This window comes from Taudactylus pleione, unplaced genomic scaffold (assembly GCF_031769625.1).
Source record: "Taudactylus pleione unplaced genomic scaffold, aTauple2 ptg001142l, whole genome shotgun sequence".
NCBI classification, from domain to species: Eukaryota; Metazoa; Chordata; class Amphibia; order Anura; family Myobatrachidae; genus Taudactylus; species Taudactylus pleione.
Genome location: NW_028285543.1, coordinates 430704 through 444720, shown reverse-complemented (window position 1 = coordinate 444720; position 14017 = coordinate 430704). Strand labels below are relative to the sequence as shown.

Below are 14017 nucleotides of genomic sequence, written 5' to 3'. Positions count from 1 at the left end.
TACAGGATACACCGGCAGCGCTACGTCATCCATATACTATATGATACAGCGGCAGCGCTACGTCACCCATATACTACATGATACACCGGCAGCGCTACGTCATATACTACATGATACACCGGCAGCGCTACGTCACCCATATACTACATGATACACCGGCAGCCCGCCACGTCATCCATATACTACATGATACACCGGCAGCGCTACGTCATATACTACATGATACAACGGCAGCGCTACGTCACCCATATACTACATGATACACCGGCAGCGCTACGTCATATACTACATGATACACCGGCAGCGCTACGTCACCCATATACTACATGATACACCGGCAGCGCTACGTCACCCATATACTACATGATACACCGGCAGCGCTACGTCATATACTACATCATACACCGGCAGCGCTACGTCATCCGTATGGTAAGTGATATCTGCTGACAGTTCATCATAACAGTGACCGGCGATTCATTATTGTGAATGTGTCCCCTAATACCTGAGCGATTCGGGAAAATGATCATGGCACCTAACCATAAGCTCCAACCCCCACTCACCGGGGTTCTGTACCCTCACACCGAGCTGTAGCTTCTCTTACATAATATAATAAAGCAGCAGAAGATGCCGGGAAACAGGGGGAAGGGTGGTGGGAGCTGCCCGGGGAGCAGCCATACACACCTGATATCGGCAGCGGAGGAGGCACAATGTAACGTCCCTCTGCATCGATGTGGCTGGTGAATGGAGCAGGCGCAGGAGGAGAGTTCGGTACAGGATAATAATGAGACCCCTCATCCCACATAACATCCGCCGCTGCCTCCGTCTCCTCTCCCTCCTCCGAGGACGATGATGACGAGAGCGGGCGTCTATATTTCCGTCTCCACCGCCGTCCTGCTGTGACAACAACACAACTATTATACTGACACACACCTATTATACAGACACACAACATAACACTGATCTCACCATAAACATAGACACACAACTATAATAATGACACATAACACTGATATCACTATAACAAAGACACACAACTATAATAATGACACATAACACTGATATCACTATAACACAGACACACAACTATAATAATGACACATTACACTGATATCACTATAACACAGACACACAACTATAATAATGACACATAACACTGATATCACTATAACACAGATACACAACTATAATAATGACACATTACACTGATATCACTATAACACAGACACACAACTATAATAATGACACATAACACTGATATCACTATAACACAGGCACACAACTATAATAATGACACATAACACTGATATCACTATAACACAGATACACAACTATAATAATGACACATAACACTGATATCACTATAACACAGACACACAACTATAATAATGACACATTACACTGATATCACTATAACACAGACACACAACTATAATAATGACACATTACACTGATATCGCCATAACATAGACACACAACATAACACTGATATCAGTATAACATAGACACACAACTATAATAATGACACATTACACTGATATCACTATAACACAGACACACAACTATAATAATGACACATTACACTGATATCACTATAACACAGACACACAACTATAATAATGACACAACACTGATATCACTATAACACAGACACACAACTATAATAATGACACATTACACTGATATCACTATAACACAGACACACAACTATAATAATGACACATTACACTGATATCACTATAACACACACACAACTATAATAATGACACATAACACTGATATCACTATAACACAGACACACAACTATAATAATGACACATTACACTGATATCACCATAACATAGACACACAACATAACACTGATATCACCATAACATAGACACACAACTATAATAATGACACATAACACTGATATCACTATAACACAGACACACAACTATAATAATGACACATAACACTGATATCACCATACCATAGACACACAACTATAATAATGACACATAACACTGATATCGCCATAACATAGACACACAACTATAATAATGACACATAACACTGATATCACCATAACATAGACACACAACATAACACTGATATCAGTATAACATAGACACACAACATAACACTGATATCACCATAACATAGACACACAACATAACACTGATAGCACCATAACATAGACACACAACGTAACACTGATATCACCATAACATAGACACACAACGTAACACTGATATTACCATAACACAGACACACAACGTAACACTGATATCACCATAACACAGACACACAACGTAACACTGATATCACCATAACATAGACACACAACGTAACACTGATATCACCATAACACAGACACACAACATAACACTGATATCAGTATAACACAGACACACAACGTAACACTGATATCACCATAACATAGACACACAACGTAACACTGATATCACCATAACATAGACACACAACGTAACACTGATATCACCATAACATAGACACACAACATAACACTGATATCACCATAACATAGACACACAACATAACACTGATATCACCATAACATAGACACACAACGTAACACTGATATCAGTATAACATAGACACACAACGTAACACTGATATCACCATAACACAGACACACAACTAAATCACTGACACATAATAAAATCACTGACACCACGATTACAATCACTAGTGGGTTCTACGGGGGTTTGTACAAAGTCCGTATGTTGGGTACACACTGGGCGATATATATTGATCGGCTAATGTACAGTATCTGCTGGCCGTCATATCACATTGGTGGTCTATAGACATATCTGTTCATCGGCGAGTGTGTATAGGCGGTCTGCGGACACACAGCAGCTGCCGCAGGGAGGGGGGTGGCCCGCCCCCGACCCGCCTCCCTGCCAGTGGACCCACAGCTGCCAGATAATGGCCGTTGTGTATAAACGACCATCATCTGCAGATATATCTATCAGGTGTGTCCCCACCTTTACAGACTTTGTGTGTGTATCAGAATGGCAAAGCGATGGAACGGGCAATCTAAGCATTATGGGCCAAATACCACATACAACAAGGTCACGAGAATAGTAACTTTGTAATCAGAAACTTTTTCCCTGTGTTAAAATTGGAATTCGACTAAGGTGGCGAGCCGTGCGATATATGTCTGCGCTTAGTATCTCTGTGATGATTGACCATCGATTATGAGCATCACAAGTAGCGAGGACACAGGGCGAGCGCGCTGTCAGAGCGAGGAGCGGCTCTCTATCAGGCCCACATTCCCCTCAGACAAATTGCAGATATAAAGGACATATATAAAAACCTTCACATTTTAACACTGAGTATTAACTTAGAATTGATTCTTCTTCACTTATCATTCTATTGAATTTCCTGCTCTAATAAGCCCCAATAAATTGTATTTCTATATTTCTATATAATACTGAGTCTCAGAGAATATTTATTGATTGACATAAAATCATAAAAAGATACAAAGGGTTACAATTGGCGTAGTCGGCAGGATGTTACTCAGTGAATTGCGCTAAACATTATATCGTTCTGGCGCAGTGCTGATATTTGTTTTGGAGATCATTGGTATAGTACAACAGTGTATGGAAAGGGGCTAATTACATTGTTTAGCAAATACGATAATGTGTGAAATGATGTCTCACGGGGCAGATGCTCAGACTGAAATGATAAATCCACTGAGGTCCTAATAACTAGCAGAGAGAATATTTATTGGTGCTCCAGAGAGACACATAGGGGAATTCAATATGGAGAGAAAACTACATTTTGGTGGTAATATCGCACCTATGACGTCATTTGCGCTGGTTTTGGTTTTACACTGTATTCAATTTCAAAGACTTTTCGCAGGTTCCGGGCCTGATTCAGAGCCGGACGCTATAACAGAGCCGCACGCATAGCTGTGGGTGACCACCATAGCTGTGTGACCACCCACAGCTAATGCGAGCGGCCAGGAAGATGGTCGCGATGGTCAAGACTATCGCAACTATCGGGCTTGCGACGAGACCATTGTGGTAGGGTCTCAAAGCTGCAAGCCCCAGAGATGTCGTGATGTCAGTGGGGCCGCGCCCAAACGGAGGCGTTCACATGGGAACGCCTCCGTTTGGGCAGCCACTCCCCCGGCCTGCCCACCAAAGGGGCATGCTGTCACTCAACATCGACAGCACGCCCCCTTTGGTACGAGACAAGGAACAACGGATTGCCCGTCGCTATCCGGGTCTCGCGCATGCGCTCTGGGCCACCATTGACCCGGTTGTGAGCGCTCAGCTCTTGCGACCGGGTGAGAATCAGGGCCTCTGCTCACAGGACGTAGGACCTCATTCAGAGTCGGTCGTTGCGGCCGCTCGGTCGTACGCCACCGATGTTCACTAAACTGCGCATGTGTAAAATGCGCAAAGTGCGTGCGCAAACTAACTATTACGATCAGAAATTTGTGACAGGATGAGGCGTTTGTGGGTGGTAACAGGGGAAGGTGCTTGTGAACGGGGGAAAGGAGACCCGAATGCAGGCGTGCCCGACTATGCGAACGGCGTTTTATGGGAGTGCATAATTAACAAAGTAGTGTCATAACACATGTGACATGGGAGGTTTTTACACTGACTTCATCGTAGAGCTTAAGAGAGTTTATGGTCATCCTTAAGCTCTACGGCCAGCTCCGATGGTTCCCGATGGTCTCGATTAATCCTTATATGCCCGGAGATGACGTGTATTGCAAACGAGAAGGGGGCGTGTTTTTAGTCTTACGGCCGCATCCTCCCCTCGCTCGTCCAGCTAATGATCCCATCTTAACGACGCAACTTGCGAGCGCTTCATTTGCATATCCGGCCCCTTTTCCCTTACGACCGAGTGGCAGCAATGACCGACTCTGAATGAGGACCATAGTGTAGATGTTTTCGCAGAGCCTGATGCCCACAAGATTTATATCTGCAAGTGTGACGGGCGGCTGATTTACGCAGACGAGAGTGTGAAGTTTCAGCTTATCCAGATAGATACAGCCCAGCAGAAACCCAGGGGGCAGAATCGTATCCCAGATTCTCATACACAGAATAGGTGATACAGCCAAAAAAACTGTGAATGAATTGGTAAAAGCATTACACCGAGGAACAGGCAGGGGTGTGAATGTGGGTTAATGGAAGATTCTTTAAATAAAAAAAATTAGATCTAGTATCACATGAAATGACAAAATGTGACAACAATGTTAAAATTCATAATTGTAAATACAGAGGGTGTGTGGCACCTCCCGGGGCACTGTTGCAGGAGTGGCTCATATGACCGGCAGTGCCATACAGACTGGTGGCAGCAGCCCCTTCACCCACACTCACACCAATGTCACTGTGTGCCCTGTGTACAGACTGCTATGTAGCCTATCCTATTCAAGTGACCGCAGGCCCAAAGCCCCTCTCCCCCCACCCCTTACCAGCCACACACATGGTGCCACACCTATCTCACCAATGTCACTGTGTGCCCTGTGCACAGACTGCAATGTAGCCTATCCTATTCATGTGACCGCAGGCCCAAAGCCCCTCTCCCCCCACCCCTTACCAGCCACACACATGGTGCCACACCTATCTCACCAATGTCACTGTGTGCCCTGTGCACAGACTGCTATGTAGCCTATCCTATTCATGTGACCGCAGGCCCAAAGCCCCTCTCCCCCCACCCCTTACCAGCCACACACATGGTGCCACACCTATCTCACCAATGTCACTGTGTGCCCTGTGTACAGACTGCTATGTAGCCTATCCTATTCATGTGACCGCAGGCCCAAAGCCTCTCTCCACCCACCCCTTACCAGCCACACACATGGTGCCACACCTATCTCACCAATGTCACTGTGTGCCCTGTGTACAGACTGCTATGTAACCTATCCTATTCATGTGACCACAGGCCCAAAGCCCCTCTCCCCCCACCCCTTACCAGCCACACACATGGTGCCACACCTATCTCCCCAATGTCACTGTGTGCCCTGTGCACAGACTGCTATGTAGCCTATCCTATTCATGTGACCGCAGGCCCAAAGCCCCTCTCCCCCCACCCCTTACCAGCCACACACATGGTGCCACACCTATCTCACCAATGTCACTGTGTGCCCTGTGCACAGACTGCTATGTAACCTATCCTATTCATGTGACCGCAGGCCCAGAGCCCCTCTTCCCACACCCCTTACCATCCACACACATGGTGCCACACCTATCTCACCAATGTCACTGTGTGCCCTGTGCACAGACTGCTATGTAGCCTATCCTATTCATGTGACCACAGGCCCAAAGCCCCTCTCCCCCCACCCCTTACCAGCCACACACATGGTGCCACACCTATCTCCCCAATGTCACTGTGTTGCCTGTGCACAGACTGCTATGTAGCCTATCCTATTCAAGTGACCGCTGGCCCAAAGCCCCTCTCCCCCACCCCTTACCAGCCACATGCATGGTGCCACACTTATCTCACCAATGTCACTGTGTGCCCTGTGCACAGACTGCTATGTAACCTATCCTATTCATGTGACCGCAGGCCCAAAGCCCCTCTCCCCCACCCCTTACCAGCCACATGCATGGTGCCACACTTATCTCACCAATGTCACTGTGTGCACTGTGCACAGACGGCTATGTAACCTATCCTATTCATGTGACCGCAGGCCCAAAGCCCCTCTCCCCCACCCCTTACTAGCCACACACATGGTGCCACACCTATCTCACCAATGTCACTGTATGCCCTGTATACAGACTGCTATATAGCCTATCCTATTCATGTGACCGCAGGCCCAGAGCCCCTCTCCCCCCACCCCTTACCAGCCACACACATGGTGCCACACCTATCTCACCAATGTCACTGTGTGCCCTGTGCACAGACTGCTATGTAGCCTCTCCTATTCATGTGACCGCAGGCCCAAAGCCCCTCTCCCCCCACCCCTTACCAGCCACACACATGGTGCCACACCTATCTCACCAATGTCACTGTGTGCCCTGTGTACAGACTGCTATGTAGCCTATCCTATTCATGTGACCACAGGCCCAAAGCCCCTCTCCCCCCACCCCTTACCAGCCACACACATGGTGCCACACCTATCTCACCAATGTCACTGTGTGCCCTGTGCACAGACTGCTATGTAGCCTATCCTATTCATGTGACCGCAGGCCCAAAGCCTCTCTCCCCCCACCCCTTACCAGCCACACACATGGTGCCACACCTATCTCACCAATGTCACTGTGTGCCCTGTGTACAGACTGCTATGTAGCCTATCCTATTCATGTGACCGCAGGCCCAAAGCCTCTCTCCCCCCACCCCTTACCAGCCACACACATGGTGCCACACCTATCTCACCAATGTCACTGTGTGCCCTGTATACAGACTGCTATGTAGCCTATCCTATTCATGTGACCGCAGGCCCAAAGCCTCTCTCCCCCCACCCCTTACCAGACACACACATCTCACCAATGTCACTGTGTGCCCTGTGCACAGACTGCTATGTAGCCTATCCTATTCAAGTGACCGCAGGCCCAAAGCCCCTCTCCCCCCACCCCTTACCAGGCAAACACATGGTGCCACAACTATCTCACCAATGTCACTGTGTGCCCTGTGCACATACTGCTGTGTAGCCTATCCTATTCATGTGACGGTGGGCCCAAAGCACCTCTCCCCCCACCCCTTACCCGCCACACACATGGTGCTACACCTATGTCACCAATGTCACTGTGTGCCCTGTGCACAGACTGCTATGTAGCCTATCCTATTCATGTGACCGCGGGGCCGAAGCCCCTCTCCCCCACCCTTTACAAGCCACACACATCTCACCAATGTCACTGTGTGCCCTAAGTAAAGACTGCTATGTAGCCTATCCTATTCATGTGACCGCAGGCCCAAAGCCCCTCTCCCCCACCTTTTACCAGCCACACACATCTCACCAATGTCACTGGGTGCCCTGTGCACAGACTGCTATGTAGCCTATCCTATTCATGTGACCGCAGGTCCAAAGCCCCTCTCCCCCCACCCCTTACCAGCCACACACATGGTGCCACACCTATCTCACCAATGTCACTGTGTGCCCTGTGCACAGACTGCTACGTAACATATCCTATTCATGTGACCGTGGGCCCAAAGCACCTCTCCCCCCACCCCTTACCCGCCACACACATGGTGCTACACCAATCTCACCAATGTCACTGTGTGCCCTGTGCACAGACTGCTATGTAGCCTATCCTATTCATGTGACCACAGGCCCAAAGCTCCTCTCCCCCCACCACTTACCAGCCACACACATGGTGCCACACCTATCTCCCCAATGTCACTGTGTGCCCTGTGCACAGACTGCTATGTAGCCTATCCTATTCATGTGACCGCAGGCCAAAAGCACCTCTCCCCCCACCCCTTACCAGCCACACACATGGTGCCACACCTATCTCACCAATGTCACTGTGTGCCCTGTGCACAGACTGCTATGTAGCCTCTCCTATTCATGTGACCACAGGCCCAGAGCCCCTCTCCCCCCACCCCTTACCAGCCACACACATGGTGCCACACCTATCTCACCAATGTCACTGTGTGCCCTGTATACAGACTGCTATGTAGCCTCTCCTATTCATGTGACCACAGGCCCAAAGCCCTTCTCCCCCCATCCCTTACCAGCCTCACACATGGTGCCACACCTATCTCACCAATGTCACTGTGTGTCCTGTGCACAGACTGCTCTGTAACCTATCCTATTCATGTGACCACAGGCCCAAAGCCCCTCTCCCCCCACCCCTTACCAGCCACACACATGGTGCCACACCTATCTCACCAATGTCACTGTGTGCCCTGTGCACAGACTGCTATGTAACCTATCTGTCACGCTAGGCGCTGGGGAAGTGGAAACTCTGGGTCCGGGTTGCGGGAGGAAACGAAGGTGAGGGGCCTGGATATATGTTCTCCTCATTCACAGCTCTCGAGTGTTGACTAGACCTGGGCAATGGTGCGGAGTCTAACCCACAGGATGGTGTTCGCCAGTGACCCCTCCAATCGGGATTTGGGCTTAGCTGCACCCTGTGAGCAGGTCGTGGTCCTTTCACCAGGTACCCGAGCTCAGTGGGAATTGGAGACACAAACAACCGTGGCCCTAATAAGAGATGCCTAAGGTTTAAGGCACTGTGGAGTTATCCACAAACAACATAAAGAAGTCTGGCAATACTGTAGCACAAAGTTCACTAGAGACACGTTTAGCACACAGGCAGATGGTAATTCACTGTTGCACAAGGTTCACTAGAGACACGTTTAGCACACAGGCAGCTGGTAATTCACTGTTGCACAAGGTTCACTAGAGACACGTTTAGCACACAGGCAGATGGTAATTCACTGTTGCACAAGGTTCACTAGAGACACGTTTAGCACATAGGCAGATGGTAATACACTGTTGCATGAAGTTCACTAGAGACACGTTTAGCACACAGGCAGCTGGTAATTCACTGTTGCATGAAGTTCACTAGAGACACGTTTAGCACACAGGCAGATGGTAACTCACTGTTGCACAAGGTTCACTAGAGACACGTTTAGCAGACAGGCAGATGGTAATACACTGTTGCACCTGGTTCACTAGAGACTTGTTTAGCACACAGGCAGATGGTAATTCACTGTTGCACCTGGTTCACTAGAGACACGTTTAGCACACAGGCAGATGGTAATACACTGTTGCATGAAGTTCACTAGAGACACGTTTAGCACACAGGCAGCTGGTAATTCACTGTTGCATGAAGTTCACTAGAGACACGTTTAGCACACAGGCAGATGGTAATTCACTGTTGCATGAAGTTCACTAGAGACACGTTTAGCACACAGGCAGATGGTAATACACTGTTGCATGAAGTTCACTAGAGACACGTTTAGCACACAGGCAGATGGTAATTAACTGTTGTATGAAGTTCACTAGAGACACGTTTAGCACACAGGCAGCTGGTAACTCACTGTTGCATGAAGTTCACTAGAGACACGTTTAGCACACAGGCAGATGGTAATACACTGTTGTATGAAGTTCACTAGAGACACGTTTAGCACACAGGCAGATGGTAATACACTGTTGTATGAAGTTCACTAGAGACACGTTTAGCACACAGGCAGATATGGTAATACACTATTGCATGAAGTTCACTAGAAACACGTTTAGCACACAGGCAGATATGGTAATTCACTGTTGCATGAAGTTCACTAGAGGCTCGTTTAGCACACAGGCAGCTGGTAACTCACTGTTGTATGAAGTTCACTAGAGACACGTTTAGCACACAGGCAGATGGTAATTCACTGTTGTATGAAGTTCACTAGAGACACGTTTAGCACACAGGCAGATGGTAATACACTGTTGTATGAAGTTCACTAGAGACACGTTTAGCACACAGGCAGAAGGTAATACACTGTTGCATGAAGTTCACTAGAGACACGTTTAGCACACAGGCAGCTGGTAATTCACTGTTGCACAAGGTTCACAAGAGACACGTTTAGCACACAGGCAGCTGGTAATACACTGTTGCATGAAGTTCACTAGAGACACGTTTAGCACACAGGCAGATGGTAACTCACTGTTGTATGAAGTTCACTAGAGACTTGTTTAGCACACAGGCAGCTGGTAATTCACTGTTGTATGAATTTCACAAGTGACACGCTTAGCACACAGGCAGATGGTAACTCACTGTTGTATGAAGTTCACTAGAGACACGTTTAGCACACAGGCAGCTGGTAATTCACTGTTGTATGAAGTTCACTAGAGACACGTTTAGCACACAGGCAGATGGAAATTCACTGTTGCATGAAGTTCACTAGAAACTTGTTTAGCACACAGGCAGATGGTAACTCACTGTTGCATGAAGTTCACTAGAGACTTGTTTAGCACACAGGCAGATGGTAATTCACTGTTGCACCTGGTTCACTAGAGACACGTTTAGCACACAGGCAGATGGTAATACACTGTTGTATGAAGTTCACTAGTGACACGTTTAGCACACAGGCAGCTGGTAATTCACTGTTGTATGCAGTTCACTAGTGACACGTTTAGCACACAGGCAGATGGTAATTCACTGTTGCACAAGGTTCACTAGAGACACGTTTAGCACACAGGCAGATGGTAATTCACTGTTGCATGAAGTTCACTAGAGACTTGTTTAGCACACAGGCAGCTGGTAATACACTGTTGCATGAAGTTCACTAGAGACACGTTTAGCACACAGGCAGCTGGTAATTCACTGTTGCATGAAGTTCACTAGAGACACGTTTAGCACACAGGCAGATGGTAACTCACTGTTGTATGAAGTTCACTAGAGACTTGTTTAGCACACAGGCAGCTGGTAATTCACTGTTGTATGAATTTCACAAGTGACACGCTTAGCACACAGGCAGATGGTAACTCACTGTTGTATGAAGTTCACTAGAGACACGTTTAGCACACAGGCAGCTGGTAATTCACTGTTGTATGAAGTTCACTAGAGACACGTTTAGCACACAGGCAGATGGAAATTCACTGTTGCATGAAGTTCACTAGAGACTTGTTTAGCACACAGGCAGATGGTAACTCACTGTTGCATGAAGTTCACTAGAGACTTGTTTAGCACACAGGCAGATGGTAATTCACTGTTGCACCTGGTTCACTAGAGGCTCGTTTAGCACACAGGCAGATGGTAATACACTGTTGTATGAAGTTCACTAGTGACACGTTTAGCACACAGGCAGCTGGTAATTCACTGTTGTATGCAGTTCACTAGTGACACGTTTAGCACACAGGCAGATGGTAATTCACTGTTGCACAAGGTTCACTAGAGACACGTTTAGCACACAGGCAGATGGTAATTCACTGTTGCATGAAGTTCACTAGAGACTTGTTTAGCACACAGGCAGATGGTAATTCACTGTTGCACCTGGTTCACTAGAGGCTCGTTTAGCACACAGGCAGATGGTAATACACTGTTGTATGAAGTTCACTAGTGACACGTTTAGCACACAGGCAGCTGGTAAGTCACTGTTGTATGAAGTTCACTAGTGACACGTTTAGCACACAGGCAGATGGTAATTCACTGTTGTATGAAGTTCACTAGTGACACGTTTAGCACACAGGCAGATGGTAATTCACTGTTGCACAAGGTTCACTAGAGACACGTTTAGCACACAGGCAGATGGTAACTCACTGTTGCACAGGGATCACAGTAACGTCTTGGCACACGGGCAGAGATGGAACACACTGTAGAGGAAATAGAACGCCAGGAACCCGGACCGGAACTCAACTAGGGACTAGGAGACAACCGTTGTTCAGGCAGTTTGCAGAAAGTTGGAAGCAGGCTATATACCCCACAGAACCCTTTGATAGGTGCACAGCGATCAGCTGACGCTCACCTATCCCAGGCCAGAAGTATAGTCACATGGGCTGACTGACATGGCGGCGCCCATGCCGGGAACCCCGATTCCAGACACCGGACTGCGTGCAGTCCCCTACACACGGGGAGAATGCTCAGCGTCCTCTCAGCCGCCGCGCCAGCTGGCCGACCGCCCGGGAGATCAAAGTAAGCCGACAAGGAGGTAAGGCCGCTCTGATCCCCGGCAGAGCCCTAACACTATCCTATTCATGTGACCGCAGGCACAAAGCCCCTCACCCCTCACCCCTTACCAGCCACACACATAGTGCCACACCTATCTCACCAATGTCACTGTGTGCCCTAAGTACAGACTGCTATGTAGCCTATCCTATTCATGTGACCACAGGCCCAAAGCACCTCTCCCCCCACCCCTTACCAGCCACACACATGGTGCCACACCTATCTCACCAATGTCACTGTGTGCCCTAAGTACAGACTGCTATGTAGCCTATCCTATTCATGTGACCACAGGCCCAAAGCACCTCTCCCCCCACCCCTTACCAGCCACACACATGGTGCCACACCTATCTCACCAATGTCACTGTGTGCCCTGTGCACAGACTGCTATGTAGCCTATTCTATTCATGTGACCACAGGCCCAAAGCCCCTCTCCCCCAGCCCTTACCAGCCACACACATGGTGCCACACCTATCTCCCCAATGTCACTGTGTGCCCTGTGCACAGACTGCTATGTAGCCTATCCTATTCATGTGACCGCGGGCCCAAAGCCCCTCTCCCCTTACCAGCCACACACATGGTACCACACCTATCTCACCAATGTCACTGTATGCCCTGTACACAGACTGCTATGTAGCCTATCCTATTCATGTGACCACAGGCCCAAAGCCCCTCTCCCCTCACCCCTTACCAGCCACACACATGGTGCCAGACCTATATCACTAATGTCACTGTGTGCCCTGTGCACAGACTGCTATGTAGCCTATCCTATTCATATGACCGTGGGCCCAAAGCACCTCTCCCCTCACCAGCCACACACATAGTGCCACACCTATCTCACCAATGTCACTGTGTGCCCTAAGTACAGACTGCTATGTAGCCTATCCTATTCATGTGACCGCGGGCCCAAAGCCCCTCTCCCCCACCCCTTACCAGCCACACACATGGTGCCACACCTATCTCACCAATGTCACTGTGTGCCCTGTGCACAGACTGCTATGTAGCCTATCCTATTCATGTGACCACAGGCCCAAAGCACCTCTCCCCCCACCCCTTGCCAGCCACACACATGGTGCCACACCTATCTCACCAATGTCACTGTGTGCCCTGTGCACAGACTGCTATGTAGCCTATCCTATTCATGTGACCACAGGCCCAAAGCACCTCCCCCCAACCCCTTACCAGCCACACACATGGTGCCACACCTATCTCCCCAATGTCACTGTGTGCCCTGTGCGCAGACTGCTATGTAGCCTATCCTATTCATATGACCGTGGGCCCAAAGCACCTCTCCCCTCACCAGCCACACACATAGTGCCACACCTATCTCACCAATGTCACTGTGTGCCCTAAGTACAGACTGCTATGAAGCCTATCCTATTCATGTGACCGCGGGCCCAAAGCCCCTCTCCCCCACCCCTTACCAGCCACACACATCTCACCAATGTCACTGTGTGCCC

At 48.5% G+C, this 14017-nt stretch overlaps 1 protein-coding gene across 4 annotated transcripts in view; it reads right to left on the bottom strand.

The window, feature by feature from the left end:
* The window catches only part of LOC148453487 (uncharacterized), a 586638-nt gene that overhangs the window by 251590 nt on the left and 321031 nt on the right, over positions 1–14017 (bottom strand). For 3 of the 4 annotated variants that reach the window (XM_088462053.1, XM_088462055.1, XM_088462056.1), the window contains one exon: positions 682–894. In XM_088462053.1, coding sequence (XP_088318179.1) covers positions 682–894 — 213 coding nt within the window. The remainder of the gene's footprint in view (positions 1–681; positions 895–14017) is intronic. The other variant, XM_088462054.1, reaches the window with a different exon arrangement.